This window comes from Eublepharis macularius, chromosome 17, assembly GCF_028583425.1.
Source record: "Eublepharis macularius isolate TG4126 chromosome 17, MPM_Emac_v1.0, whole genome shotgun sequence".
Taxonomy (NCBI): domain Eukaryota; kingdom Metazoa; phylum Chordata; class Lepidosauria; order Squamata; family Eublepharidae; genus Eublepharis; species Eublepharis macularius.
The window spans coordinates 20,670,038-20,685,600 of record NC_072806.1 but is presented as its reverse complement, the minus strand read 5'-3'; the positions used below and the strand labels follow the sequence as shown (position 1 = coordinate 20,685,600).

The 15,563-nt window shown below is 45.5% G+C and overlaps 2 protein-coding genes across 4 annotated transcripts in view; both read left to right on the top strand.

The window, feature by feature from the left end:
* Positions 1–8,038, top strand: part of TSPOAP1 (TSPO associated protein 1) — a 63,109-nt gene extending 55,071 nt beyond the window's left edge. The window contains exons 28-31 of the mRNA XM_055001819.1: positions 531–602; positions 865–963; positions 6,322–6,379; positions 7,968–8,038. Of these exons, the coding sequence (XP_054857794.1) occupies positions 531–602; positions 865–963; positions 6,322–6,379; positions 7,968–8,038 (300 nt within the window). The remainder of the gene's footprint in view (positions 1–530; positions 603–864; positions 964–6,321; positions 6,380–7,967) is intronic.
* A 2,736-nt stretch (positions 8,039–10,774) lies between these two features.
* The window catches only part of LOC129344790 (myeloperoxidase-like), a 46,141-nt gene continuing 41,352 nt past the window's right edge, over positions 10,775–15,563 (top strand). For all 3 annotated transcript variants that reach the window (XR_008598412.1, XR_008598411.1, XM_055001678.1), the window contains exon 1: positions 10,775–10,789. Coding sequence is in view for 1 of the 3 variants with exons in the window: in XM_055001678.1 (XP_054857653.1) it covers positions 10,783–10,789 (7 nt within the window). In the remaining 2 variants the exon portion in view is untranslated. The remainder of the gene's footprint in view (positions 10,790–15,563) is intronic.

The window sequence follows — 15,563 nt, the reverse complement described above, 5'->3', positions numbered from 1 at the left end:
GCCCGATCCGGGCCGTTTCAGCCCCAATCCAGGCTGAAATGGGCCCAAAATGGCCGAGAGTCAGGTGGGCGGGGCCACCTGACATGTGACCTCTTTGGGGAACTGCCGGAACTGCATTCCTGTGCATTCCCTCTCGAAATGAGCCCTGCTTTTTTTTTTCAAGTACCTTTGGCAGTGCTGAAACCACCTTACCTTTTGATGGTCTTTCAGCATCCATTCCCTTTCCCAAAATGTCTGCTCATTTGTTTAAATTGCCGACATTTGCTGCCAGTGATGTCATTACATGGCCAAATCCAATTGGGTGCGTTGTGTCATGACATCATTCTATTACGTTTGGATTGGGCGGCTTCTGGAGCAAAACCAGATAAAAGTTAGGCAAATGTTTGCAGTGTCCAAGTGTTTTTTGGGAGAAGCTTGCACCCCATTAAAATGACTGATTTTGACCTGGAAATTGAATGTGGAGAATATTCGGCATGGCCCAGGATGGCTCTCCAGTGAACTGCCCTATTGATAGTCATATTTCTTTCTAGGCTGAGCTAAAGTTTTGCACTGGGGACATTGTGATGGTAGTTGGCTCCATGGACGACGACGGGTTCTATTTTGTAAGTATAGAACTTCCCTCTAAATCAAGACCATTCAAATGGTGATAATTTGGAGGACTACATGTGAAAGTGTCTAAGGTTGAGCCTGCCAAGTTTTCCACGTTTTTAGAAGGGAACACTCAATATTAAGTCTATTCCCTCCAAAACTCAAGGGATACAAAAATAAAAACGTGTATTCGTTTCTCACAAGGGAGAAGCAAAACTGAAATGAGGATACTTTGAATAAAACCGGTCTCCACCCTCCTTTTTTCTCCATCTTCAGGGGGAGGTAAATGGGCAGAAGGGTCTTGTGCCATCCAACTTTCTGGAAGCCATGCCGTCCGATGGAGTGCTGCCTGGCGAGCCAAGGCTTGGAAGGCAGGTAAAGTGGTCCCCTTGCTGTGAGTTTGGGCTGTGGACAGGATCGCCAGCCTCTGTGAGATGGGCATCCAACAATTGTCTCTCCCTCACTAGCCCTCAGTTTGGCAGCCAATTTTATACGAGATGGCCATGTAACCATTATAGTTTCATAGACCGGAAGAGCTTTAGGGGGAAAAGAATGAGATGTGGCCTGGAAGGTGATAGGATTCGCTACAGCAGGGAGGGGTTAATTTTTCCAATGATACGCGGCAGCATCCTCTAAGTACTGCGTCCGTTTATTCTTTTTGAGTGTCCAAAGATGCCTGTGTGTTGATTTAGGTTATTTATACAGTATCCTTCTGAGAACTGCCCGAGGCATCTTAACACTTTATATAATATGAATACAACTGAAAAATTAAAGGCAAGAGATTAAAAAGTAATAGCAATTAAATCCCAGTTTAAAAAACCACATGAGGAGTTAGTTTTAAAAGGCCCTTTGAAATTAAAAAAATTGAACAGCCTCACAAAATCCAAGAACAAGATATGTGTAATACTCTTTATTGGTGGTGCTGACTCACGGCAACCCCTGGCTGGGTTTTCATGGCAAGAGACTAACAGAGATCGTTTGCCATTGCCTGCCTCTGCAACCCTGGCCTTCGTTGGAGGTCTCCCATCCAATTACTAACCAAGGCCAGCCCTTCTTAGCCTGATCTGATGAGACCAGGCTCACCTGGGCTATCCAGGACAAGGCAATACTCTTTATTAGGATGAACCAAACTGGCACAAACTGTTCAAGTCACTTCTTTAAGCCATTCAAAGTTTACCTGGGTCACACATCTTCTGACCTTTTCTTGTAGTCTTCAGGCTAGAAACCTCGATTTCTTTTTACAAGAAAGCAAACTTGAGAATTGACCAGTTAGAGGGAAAATGCCCGGGCTTCTCAAGATGGGTTTTCAAAAACCAGGCAATGAAGAGTAAGCAAAGGAATGCCAGAAATGCAGCTGGCATTCAGCAGCTTTGCCATAAAACTTGAGTTTGCCAAGTGGTGTGTGTGTGTGTGTGTGTGTGTGTGTGTGGTTGCCTATTGATGTCTTCTGTTGTTCGTTTTGTGTGACGGTGCCCTGCAGAGAATGAGGAAAAGAAGAGTCCAGTGACAGAAGTGAGACAGACAGCCAGAGAGGGAGAGACTGAGAGAGACGGAGAGAAATGATGTAAGTCTTTTCAGAATGCTTCACTACTCAGTAACTCATTTTTTGTGAACTGCTGTATTTTGAATTGAGCAGGGGCTGAAAGGCCACTGCCAGTGGTGCCCGTGGCTGACTCCACTTCTACAAGACTTGGGGAACAGGTACTTCATTCCTGTAACGCTCCCTCTTCCCAATGAAGTACATAAGACCCTGCTGGATTGAACAAAGGGCCAATTTACACGTTACAAAGTCCACGTGGCTTTTCAACAGATGTGTGGAGGACAAAGTCATGAGAGTCATCAATAAGCTCACACTTGGCCTGACTAGGCATGATTTCTTTAGAGGTCAGCGTTGCCACTCACTTCAATGGTCAGAAGACCATGGAGCTACCCAGCTGAGCAGGCATTGCGTGTAGATCCATTCACACAACCACATTCTGTTCAGGAATGTGACAGGGAAACTGGATCTTTCTGGGTATGGTATTGCCTGTATTGTGGTTGCTTATGTGTTATGATTGATGCACCATTCCTGTGTTACAATCATTCCCACATTATTTCTGTAAGCACAAAGAAAGCTGTTCTATACAAATGCAACATAACATCTGAACTGGGTTGGAGCCACCATAACAAACATCTATGGATCTCTGTCTTCCATGATTTTGTCCAGTTCCCTAATTTATCTAAAGATAAGTTTGTATCTGTTAAAAAAATATATTATTGTCTTGGATCTCACCTTTGCTTTCATTTCCCTCTTCAGTGGCATTCACTAGACCTTGGGGAACAGCTCCATTTTTGCCTGGAAGCTAGAAAGTTCCACTGCCTCATGCCCTCTCAGCTTGTGTCCCTCTGGACCTCTCAACCTTATGGAAAAAGAGGAGGCGCTTCTGAAGGACTCTAATAAGAAGGACAGACAACACCGCTTAGGCAGCCAAGAAAAACACGGAACTGTTGGGCTCTCAGCTGTAATCTGAGCCCCCCAAAGTGTCTTGGAATAAGGGAATTCTGATCATGAGAAATTTACTCTAGTGGCATTTTGTTTCTGGGGTTCATGGGAACTGGGAGCTGGAGCTCTGGAGCTCCAGAAGGGGTGTGGAATGTGCCACTCATGATGTTTGTTCTCCAGTGTGAGGTTTTGGCTTTGATGCAGTTCAGTGGATGTTCCCCATCTTCATTATCTCTCACACACAAAAATTTCCCCCTTGTTTGGAAATCAGAGCTCCTGTATCAGACCTTTGCTTTGTTCCCGGGAGGCCCTCACAGCCAGTCTTGAACTTTTGCACTCAGATTCATTTCCTTTACAGCCTCCCACCAGTGAGATGCAGTCAGATTTGTCTAGGGAGGTCCTTCTTTCGGGTGACCCCCCTCCCCAAAAGATCCCTTTGCCTTTGCTTATTAGAGGGGAGTTGCATTTTCTTCTGAAAGCTGGGAAAGCCATTTTTCCCAGAGGCTCCCTTCCACAGGGCACTTGTGTCGCTCAACAGGAGATTCACACCACCACCATCTTCGTCCAAGTTGTCCTTTTTGACATAGTGACTTGTCCATGTGTATTTTTGGTAATTCAATAATGCTAACAGGGTGCCTTGGGAGACAATCCTTCCTCACAGTCTTGCCACACTTCTGCACTAGACTGGAAATCTGGAGAAGCAGGTGGTGGGGGTGGTACAGTTCTCCTCACCACTCGGCAGGACACTCAACAGACAGCTTACCACGTGGTAGGCAAGTGTGGCAACCCACCCCTGGCGAATTTCAGTATTAACAGGCCTATTTTTTACTTCCCTCAAAATGCTTCCAAAGAAGCAGGAATCTAGAAACCCAAGCTTGCCTTGGACACAGTTTGATGGCAATCTAAGTCTCAGGATTCGCTATTTTGCTGCGCCATGGAATGTTCCGTCACTAGTCCTGGTGGCCGACAGAATGTTTCTTGTTGGTGAGAGAGAGAGGCTATGTCTACCATGTCACTCAGCTCATCGTTTGTATCAAAGCTAGCTCTCCTGAATGGTCCAGTCTGGCATTTGCTGGGGTTTCTAGAATGGGAAAGGGTTCACAGATGTCCTCACTACGTTGACATCATAGTTTTGCATCAAGTTCCCTAGAATGTCAGAGGCCACACATTCTTCTAAAGGGCCATGTCATGGCGGCCCTCACAAATCCTGGAGGCAACCCAGATCTGTGCTCTTTCTTTCTTTCTTTCTGTGGAACCCAGACAGGAATGTGGAGAATCTCCCTCATTTCTAGTCTTACAGAAATCATCTTGCTCACCATAAAATGTTCGGTAAATTTTGCCTGTGCTGGAATCTCCAAGGCACCTTGAAATTCTTTAAGGTGATTCAGCGGCAATGCAAATGGCCTGGTTTCATGCAGACCTTTGGACTATGCAGTCTGAGCCTGTTTTTGACTACCAGATGAAGCTGCCTTATATTGCATCAGACTATCAGTCCATCGAGGTCAGTATTGTTTACTCAGACTGGCCATGGCTCTCCAGGGTCTCAGGTGAGGTATTTCCCATCATCTACTGCATGGTCCTTTTAACAGGAGATGCTGAGGATTGAACCTGGGACCACCTGCATGCCAAGCAGATGCTCTGACACTGAGCCACAGCCCCTCCCCATATCATTGGTAGACCTGGCATAGACCCAGCAATTCTCATTTGCTGCTTATTGAGCTTCCTGAGGAGGAAGCAGGATGAGGACTTAGATGGCCCATTGGCCAAACTCAACCTTCTGACATTCTTTGACAGGCGTCAGTCATAACTCACCCTCTCTTGGATCAGCTCCACTTCTGAAAGTTTTTCCACCATGCTGGTGAGCCATTTGTTGAGCGTTTGGATTACCTAGCCAGTTTGGTGTAGTGGTTAAGAGCGCGGGACTCTAATCTGGAGAACCAGGTTTGATTCCCCACTACTCCACTTGAAGCCAGCTGGGTGACCTTGGGCTAGTCACAGCTCTCTTGGAGCTCTCTCAGCCCCACCCACCTCACAGGGTGTTTGTTGTGGGGATAATAACATATTTTGTAAACCACTCTGGGTGTTAAGTTGTCCTGAAGGGCAGTGTATAAACCAAATGTTATTATATAATTGGAGTCGGCACCAAATTTTGCTGGGGCTGGGTGGGAGGGAAACAACAAATTCAACATCTATTTAGAGATTCAAGCTCAGGCAAATAACTCAGAAGAATTACCACACTCAAAAGGACTGGTAACAATTTTTTTTCAAATTTCCCCACACATCTCTCCCTGAGTTCCCCTAAAAAGACACAAGCGGGTTGTCAATCAAGCTCCATTGTGTCCTCTGTTTCACAATGATAAGAAGATCTGTGGTTGGTTGGGGGAAGTGAAGAAATTCCCTGTGCAGCATACTGAGTTGGTCAGAACCCAGGACTAAAGTTTGCAATCAAATGCTTCCTTGAGCAAACTTTTGAGGTGAATTTCTTGCACTAGAGAAAGACCCAACAAGTCTCAAGGGAAACAAGAAAAAGTTTTGATAAAATGAACTTAAGTACTTGGGGAGTTGGGGGTGATGGTGCTCCACATCCCGACCTACCATTGTGCCAAATAATATAGGTGATCCCAAATGGCCTTATGGCCTTCTCTTCAGCTCCGCCTTACTTGACTTTTCCAGCTGCCGAGTGCTTCTAGGTGGGGGTGGGGAAGATTTGGTGAAACAAATCTGGGCAGCCATATCTTGGCATGAGAGTTGGTTTTCTTGTGCTGAGGAGAGGTCTGTTCTCAAGGCTGGCCGAGGGGCTTAAAAAAAATTGGTTTGTCTCCCATTTTGCCGCCAGTGTTCCTCTGCATGTTTGTAGGGAGGGGGAGCCATTCTTGTTCCTTTCACTCTGGGCCATTACTGGGCGGGAGGTAGTTGGGGTTTGGATGAACTCTGCTTTTATTTTTGAAAAAGCCTAATTTATTACATTAAAGTCTATTTTCACAAAAATCAAGTATTGTCGTTCAAAGTTCTTTCTGAGGGCTGACAGGGAGGGCGGGGCTCTCTCCTCACACTTCTCCCTTAATGGCCGCCCGGTTGGTTGTCACATAGTTTTGGGGTGCAACTGGGGAGGGAAGGAGGCTTGGCAAGATGGGTGAGTTCTGTGCTCCGTAAGTTGTTCCGATGTTCCAGGTTAATCATTATTACAATTTAGGGACGAAGTAACATGAGATGCAACCTTAGCTGAGTTTGCCAGCTTTTTTTCTTGGTAGAGTGGAAAAGTGAGAGCAGTGGATTACGCAGAGATGCAGCCGCCTGACTCCAGAGCAGGTATATCTTTTGGGCTTGCAGAATACTTAACTGATAATTCTTTGTATCCCGCATTGCAGTACTCTCTCAGCATGCAGTTTACAAATTATTGGTTGCGCTGTGTTTTGCGACAGTGTCCCAATTACCAATATTACTTATTGTTACGGGAGGTTGGGCAGCTTAAAACAGCAAAGACCTCCATTCCAACTCGAGGTCAACTAGACAAATAGGGAACGTGGCTATAATGATGGACTAGGATCTGGGCAACTGAGTCACTATCAGCTTAACCTACCTCACAGGGTTGTTGGGAGGAAAAAAATGAGAGGAGAATGATATAGGCTGTCTTGGATCCCCATTGGGGAGAAAGGCAGGATATAAATGAAGTAAAATAAAAAATTATCTTCCTACCAGGTTTTCTAGCCTAGGATTCCGTACATCAAATACAGAAGAGGAATGAGCAGGTCATTCACCTACATAACTGAATATCCATCCGTTGCTTTTGAAGAAGTGGCACTGCATTGAAGAAGACTGTACAATCTGATACAGGAATGGAATTTTGTTAAATCATTGCCAAGTTTTGTAACTTGTAAGCCAGCCATTATTTTTAGCCTGTCATGGAGCAGAGGGTCTTGTGGGGCCTAGCATCCCCTCCTGGAAGGCCTTTAGCCCCACAAACACACCTCTTTCCCTCCTGCCTGCTTCAGGCAAGGCCTTTATATTAGCTGCCACCATTTTGGTTTGGAAGTTCAACAAGGGAGGGCCCTGAGTTAGGATTGCCAGGTCCCCATGCCCTCCTGGCGGGGGATGGGGCAGCACTCAACTTGTTTCTTCTCTTCTGGGAATGATAGCATTGTGCAGGCCCTGGGAGCACTCCCCTGCACCAAGCCAATTTGGGCTTCCAACAGAGCCAAATCTTAAAAGGGGTCAAAAGGGAGGGAAAATGCCTGCAGCCAGGCGCAATGATGTCACTCCTGGAAGTGACATCATCGCACTTGTGAGAGTGTGTGCCTGCTGCAAGCTGGCCCGGGAGGTTTTTTGTCTTCCAGGCCAGTTCCCTGGGATCTTTTCCCCCAGGCAAGTGGCAGTGAGGGGCAGAGACTGGGAGCAGGGGATGCTCCACCCGCACCGGGAGACTGGCAGTCCTAGAAATTCACTCTAGGCCACAGCTTCTTTGAGACCTACAGGCCTTGGGTCATGACATAGCTTGTAACTTCTATGGTTGTACTTGGGACCTTCCACATGCAAAGCGCATGTTCTGCCACTAACAGATGGCCTCTCCCACACTGATGAGAGCTCCCACATTGATTTGCAATGTGGGCTCAGCAAAACCTAACAGCAGGTAGCCTGGTCTTTTAAATTATTTAATTGATTGACATTTTTATGAAATTCATACTAAAGTTAGAAAATAAACAACATATGCACATTCTTGGGAGTTTATTGGAGACCTTTTGTATTCATTGATCCTGCAAGGGCAAAAACAAGTGGATATTAAACTGTACTGTTGAATGCAGTTTGCATGGGTTTCCTTCCCTTTTGCAACTAAACACTTTGCTCCAGACAGGTTTACTACATATGTTGTGGCTCCATTACAACTCCTTTATGGTTGCAGCGACTGTGGAAGACGCTGCCATGGCGGCTTTCCCAGCATCTCCACTGCCACTAAAATACAAGAACACATGAAGATGCCTTTTACTGAATCCTTCGTCCATCAACATTAGTATTGTCTATTCAGTCTGGCAGCAGTTCTCAAGGGTCTCAGGGCCAAGCTAGAAGTGACGAATTACACTTGAATGGCAAGTGAACAGACTCACATGTATTCCTCCCTGTTCACTTGCGCTCCACTTGTGCTCCACTCAATCGAGCGCAAGTGGAGCGCAAGTGAACAGGGAGGAATACATGTAAGTCTGTTCACTTGCCATTCAAGTGTAATTCGTCACTTCTAGCTTGGCCCTCAGGCAAAGGTCTTTCACATTACCTAATACCTGATATTTTTAAGTGGAGAAGCTAGGGATTGAATCTGCAACCTTCTGTTACTGAACCACAGCCCCTTTCCTAAAATCTAAGTCCAGGTTTAGCCCACTGTGCCAGAGAAGGATGATATTTTGAACTAATGCTAACGAAGAAGTATTGCATGCTTCCATTAACAAAATCAGCCCTACCATCCTTTTGGCTTTTAAGCTCATAGAGTACAACTTTCAGCAGAGGATAATTTGGGAAGAGCTTTTGTCGTGATCTGTGGGGTGTTGCAGGAATGTCCCTGCATTCATCTGTGGAATGCCCAACGATACAGAAACCACGGTACATCACTCCTCTGCCTGACTCAATGCAGTATTTCCCCCCTCCCTCACACAACTCCCGATGTCGAAATCAGATATTGGCAACTTTACTATGATGTGATTGCAAAAGGGAAGACACCAGTCCTGGCTTGCGAAAATTTACTGTTTCACCAAGGCCGCCGTTCATGCAACCAAAACATGAGGCTTCTTTTTCCTCGAAAAAAACCCGTCAACTGCCCCCACAAAAGTTCTGCTTTGCCCAATGACCGAAAAAAGCAGGATTTATTGGCAAAGAACAAGTCCCACGGTGGTGCACATCACAATACTCAGCATACAATATGTCAATGATACATAAAAGAATACAGAGCCCATGGCACAGAGTGGTAAGCTGCAGTACTGCAGTCCAAACTCTGCTCACGACCTGAGTTCAATCCCAGCAGAAGCCAGGTTCAGGTAGCCGGCTCAAGGTTGACTCAGCCTTCCATCCTTCCGAGGTCGGTAAAATGAGTACTCAATTTCCTGGGGGTAAAGTGTAGATGGCTGGGGAAGGCAATGGCAAACCACCCTGTAAAAAGTCTGCCAAGAAAACGTCGTGATGTGACATCCCCCCATGGGTCAGTAATGACTCGGTGCTTGCACAGGGGACTACCATTACCTTTACCTACATAAAAGAATAATACATTCTGTAAGGGATTCATCAGCAATCTGGCCTGCTTCCTCACCAAGGATGTCCCATGCTTCAGCTACCTGCCTGTGCAACTGTTCCCACCACCACCACCACCGTGTTTCCACAGGTTCAAGCCTTGCTCAAAGGCTGCCAGGAAATCCCTTGTTCTTGATCAATGGTAATTGGGGGCTGGTTTGTTTGCATACATCTCGACTGGTTTCCTCAGCTGCTCCACATATGATCATCTGTGCTGGGAGAAAAGCTGCTGCAACAGTGGCTACTTCCGCACAGGGACGATTCACCATTGTGCTCTCCTTGCTTCTACAATGAAGACTCCACACAGGAATATTCTCTATGGTGCCCCCTTACATCTGCCATTCCTTATCCCTTGCTACTAGAGTGCTTTTTGCTGGTTTTGAAAAAATGGTAGCAACAAGTATAACACTATAATAATACTATAACAATATACTTACTACCCTGTACCCCTCCTAAAAAGCTAGCAAAAAGTCTGCCAGAAGTGTGCAAGGGAAATGGCCCCGAGTGTGATATTTCCAGAAAGATTGTAACAAAGCAGGTTAGAGAGGAAAAAATCACACTGAGGCAGGGGGAATCTCAGAAGTTGGACAATTTGCATGACATCTGCTGCTGCGTTTTTTTGTGGGGGGTGGGGGTGGGATGACACGGACTTAAAAGCCGGTCCAGAAGTAACCATTGTCTAAAACTCTCAGGCACAATATGGTTGGGTAGAATCTGGGAGCTGAAAAAGGCAGTATTCATTTTTATTGTGTTTAAACTGGAAGGAGAAATAACTGCTTTGGAATTTAAATGAACTACTTGACAGCTCCTTTTAAATGTCTAACGGGGTCCACAAAATTATTTGGATAGCAATTGTACAGAGCCCACTCAAGTTTTATAGGATCTTGCATTGCATGCAGAAGGCCTGGAACGCAATGCTTTGGGTATCTTCAGGTAAAGGGCAGCGGGAAGGATCATTCTGAATCTTGGACTGCAGCAGCATTGAGATGTACCAGTGGTTTGACTCTGTATAAGGCTGCTTCATTTGTTCTTTATTCTTGCCTCCAGGCATTGCACAAAGCATCAGTGCCCTGTGGTTTCCCTTATACAGCTTAGTATACATGAGAGTCTGTATCCCTGGTCAGCAACTAGATTTGGGGGATGGTGGGCCAAGACCCTATCTGCCAAATTATCTTCCTGCCAAGTCCTAAAACCCTTTTCAAAATTCTTGATTGGCACATGGAAGGGGTAGGCTGGCACAATTTGGAGTGCTGATTTTAGCCTTGTTACTGATCCTCCCTGTTTCCTGAAAGAATGAATGATGGGGCTTATGTTAAGCTCAGTAGAGGAGGTGCCTCAGAAAATAAAAAAGGAAGTCCCTATGAATTCATCCAGCTGATATGGGTGGTTCCTTCTTGGTATAAAAGCGATGGTCAGCAAAGTTGCTGTGGGCAGACGGATGGAAGATGGCAGGTGAGAGACCGGTGCTCCAAACGGGTGTGGGAGGCTGCTGCTCCCATGAGGTCTTGTGGGGTTGGACATCACTCTTCAGAGCTTTTTGTGGACTGAGAAAGATCCGCTTTACAAGCAATGCTGATCTGTTTCTGTAGGAGGTAGGAGATAGGCTGTAGCTTCCTAGAAGGCTGTAGCTTCCTAGATTTGCAGGCAGAGGGGAACAAGTGCAGTCTCTAGCATCTCTACTTAAAAGGCACAGGTGGTACATGATGTGAAAGGCCTGTGCCTCAGGCCCAGGAAAGCCACTACCAGTCCAAGTAGACAGTGCAGATCTTATCGTTTTCATTTATTATTTATTTAAAACCTGTATTAGCCACCTTTAGATCTAAAAATACATTTAAAACTCAATTTAGAATCACAATATAAAACTATCAGTCAAATGCAGTTCTAAATAAAGCTGCCTTCGGCTGCCTCCTAAAGCTCAAAGGGGGTGGGTGGGCTAGGGACTAAAGATGCCAGCTTCCTGGTGGGCGCAGCAGATCCTCCACATTTTGCACCTCCCCCAAACTTCACTCACCTGGCCAGCAGCAGGGGAAGGCAGGGGAAGGCAGGCTGGGATCTATGAATGAGGCCGATTTGACCCCAAAGAGCTGCTGTTGCTTCCAGTTTACACCAGAAGTGACATTGGTGGAGTGCCTCTGGAGGATACATGAGAGAGAGGCCCAGATTGGGGTTGCCGGCCCATGCACTGCCTCCCATCCCCTGGTCTCGAGCTGAGGGGCTGGCAACTAGGGTTGCCAGCCTCCAGGTAGTGGCTGGAGATCTCCCGGAATTACAACTGGTCTCCAGGCCACAGAGATCAGTTCACCTGGAGAAAATGGCTACTTTGGGGGGTGGTCTGTATGGAATTATGCCATGCCAAGGCCCTTTCCCTCCCCAAACCCGATTTTCTCCAGGTTTCACCCCTCAGATCTCCAGGAATTTCCCAACTTGGAGCTGGCAACCCTACTAGGTGCACCTCCCTGGAGAGGGTGTTCCATAATCATGGGGCTGCCACCAAAAAGGCCCTCTCTCATGTTCCCACTAGACTTTGGTTGATGGGACAGTCAGGAGGCCTATTCCTGTGATCTTAACTCCCAAGAGGAACATGTGGGGGAGAGAGTCCTTCAGACATCCTGGACCCAAGCCATGTAGGGCTTTAAAGGCTGCCTTGAATTAGGCTCAGGAACAGATCAGTAGCCAGTGGAATTGCTGTAATGTTGGGGGTTACATGTTCCGCCATGACTATCAATCTAGCAGCAGCCTGCTGCACTAGCTGCCACTTCCAAACACTCTTCAAGAGTAGCCCCGAGTTGAGTGCATTGCAACTGTTCAGTCCAGATGTCTACTAAGGACCCAGGCAGAGGAGCAGATAATGACCCAGCTAGATGGATCAAGGGGCTAATTAAGTAAAGACTGCTGCTTGTGTGCAATTTTTGCTTCTCTGGAAATGAGGAGCTGAAGATTTTTAAGATAAAGGGGGCTTCCTGTAATTGTAATATGAAAACTGAAAACTGTACCCGTCCCTCCAAGTGGTTTAATCAGTTGCTAACTGGAGCCCCGTGGCGCAGAGTGGTAACCTGAAGTACTGCAGTCCAAGCTCTGCTCACAACCTGAGTTTGATCCTGGCAGAAGCTGGGTTCAGAAGCCGGGTCCGCCCTAAGCCCGCTGATGTGGAGAGGGCGGAGTATAAATCCAATAAATTAAATTAAATTCAGGTAGCCGGCTAAGGTTGACTCAGCCTTCCATCCTTCCGAGATCGGTAAAATGAGTACCCAGTTTCCTGGGGGTAAAGTGTAGATGACTGGGGAAGGCAATGGCAAACTACCCCGTAGCAGAAGTCTGCAAAGAAAATGTTGTGATGCAATGTCCCCCTATGGGTCAGTAATGACTCAGTGCTTGCAAACCTTTACCTTTAACCAGAGTTGTAGACAGGGTTGCCAACCAGGCTCCAGGTGAGGACTGGACATCTCCCAGAACCACAACAGATCTCCAGATTAGAAAGATCAGCTGCCCTGGAGAAAATGGCTGCTTTGAAGACATTTTCTCCAGGAGAACTGTTAATATCATATCAAATTCTATGATATTATACCCCCCTGGGCCCCCTCCCTTTTGTAGGCTCCACCTCCAAATCTACAGGAATTTTCCAACTCAGAGTTGGCAACCTTAGCTGTAGAGTGAAGAAAAAAAATGGAAGAGGTTTGTTCATATATTCCTAACTCAACTGTCACATTTTCATTGTGAAGAATTTACTCCTTTTGGCCCAGGTTTGGATCCATGCCCACTCGTCTTACATAAACATATCCCTTTGGGTACACATGTTGCTGGTAAAAAAAATTGTGCAAGACAGTTTTGTGGTCCCTACTTCCCCTTGTGGTAAGATGTTTCACATAAACAAGGTCAGATTCAGTTCCTTTGGTTAAAAAAGCCCATGAGAACAATGTGTTATATGTAAGAAAGGGAATTATCTCCTCCTTCCATCCACATTAGGGTTGCTAACCTCCAAGTGGTGGCTGGCGATCTCCCAGAATTACAACTGATCTCCACGCCACAGAGATTAGTTCTCCTGGAGAAAGTAGCTGCTTTGGAGGGTGGTTCTATGGCATTATACCCTACCAAGTTCTCTCCCTGTCCCAAACCCCACCAGCTCCAGGCTCCACCTCCAAAATCTCCAAGAATTTCCCAACTTGGAGCTGGCAACCCTAACTCATACCACTCACATAGGACTATGGTCTTCCAATAAGCTGCCCTGTTCCAGTTTTCCAAATGGAATGGGCTGAGCTTTGTGTATGAAAGCCCGAAGAACCATTTTTCTTGTTTTGTAAAAAAAAAAGAAAACAGAGATCCAGGTGCATTGTTTTAAGACAAATGGAGGCAGGCAGGAGATCCACGCATGCGCTAGCTACGAGAAGACGTGCCTCTGACCTGCTCCACCAAGTTAAAAGATTTATGGCCCTAAAGGGATACTAAAAGGTAATAAATCGCTCGGGAGAGTTAAAAGGGTGCCTCTGATAAAGAGGAGACAAGAAAGATAGCTGGAATGCTAAAGGGAAAGGAAAAATAACTTAGAGAAAACAGCAGCTGGGCGTGCAACCAGAGTTTCCTGCTGCAAGCTAATTATAGCTATATATAGACTAAACAACAAATCATGGCTTGAAACATCCGAGAACTGTCGGAACAACTAACTAAATTTGAAGATAGAGTGATAAAAGACCTAGAAACCTTGAAAAAAGATACTGAACGGATAACACAGGAGATGGGCATAGTGAAAGAGATGGCTGAAGAGGCAAAGAAAAAAGCCGACACTAATGAGAGAAGGATAAATGAGTTGGCAAAGAACTTAGCAAGACAGTCAGATCGTCAAAGACGGAGGAACATGATTATATCTGGTATTAGTGAAGAGATAACACCAAGGCAATTAGAAGAAGTACTTTGTCAGTGGTTCAAAGAAAATGGCGCCCAGGTGGAGCGGGAGGAGATTGAAAAAGCGCATAGGCTGTTTAGAAAACAAAGAGGAGGAGAACCCAGACAGGTGATAATTGCTTTTGCAAGAGAAAAATTAAAAGATGAAGTCTTTAAAGTCCTTAGGAGGGTTAAGGACCTGAAGTTCAAAGGAAATAAAGTTTTTGTGAGCCATGACTTCAGCCAGGGTACATTGCAGGAAAAAAGGTTGCTGAAGCCTTATGCACAAAGACTTCATAATGAAGGAATTGACTTTACATGGGGTTACCCAATAACCCTGATTGTGTTCCGAGATGGTAAGAGATATAGAGCCAGGAATCCAACAGAGGCGATTAAAATGCTTAATGAGCTGGGAGTGGACGCCAGCAATTTGGAAGAGGATGATATGGACCAGGAGAGTAACGCAGACGCTGCGGACGGATCACCAAGGTCAAGCAGCTCCAAGCGGCCAAGAATTAACTCCCAAGACGAAAGAAGTTAAAGGGAAGTAACCACCCTATTTGGGCCAAAACTAACTAATGCTATAGAAGAATGAGGTGGGGGAGGGGGGAGGATGCGGGATCTCCAGAATGTGGAGAGAAGGGGTGGAAAACCACAGAAGAAACTCTCTTTCACAAGGGAGGGGGGATGGGATTGGGGAAATAACAGAATAAAGGCTAATAAACTTCGGCTACGGGGGTGGGGCATGAAGTCATCCAAGGATCATGGCTAGATTAATTAAAATACTTTCACTGAATGTGAATGGCTTATCCTCAAATCTTAAGCGATATAGGCTAGGTAAGATGGCAAGAGAAGAAGCTATTAACCTAGTGTGTATCTAGGAAACACACAAAGCTAAAAGGGATTCCAGATCACTTCTTAATAACCCAGGGTGGATAACCCTTGCTGAATCTAGAGGGACCAATAAAGCAAGGGGGGTGGCAATATTAGCTATTAAAAATTTGAATGTAGAGGTAGTAGATAAGCTGGAAGATAAAGATGGTAGATATGTATTAGTTAGAGGTAAAATAAATAAAACATACTTTACAATCCTAAACTTATACGCACCCAATAGAGGTCAAAAGGGTTTTTTAAATAAAGTAATCAAAAAGGCTAAAAAATTTGCTCAAGAAGACTTAATAGTAACAGGAGACTTTAATATGGACATCATAAAATATGGGGAAAGTACTGTAGATAAATGGAAATTAAAGGAAGTATATGATGCATGTGGTCAAAAACCCACTCCTACCTTCTTCTCAAATAGGTTTAGAACCTATTCCTGTATAGATTTCATTCTAGTTAAGGAATCAAG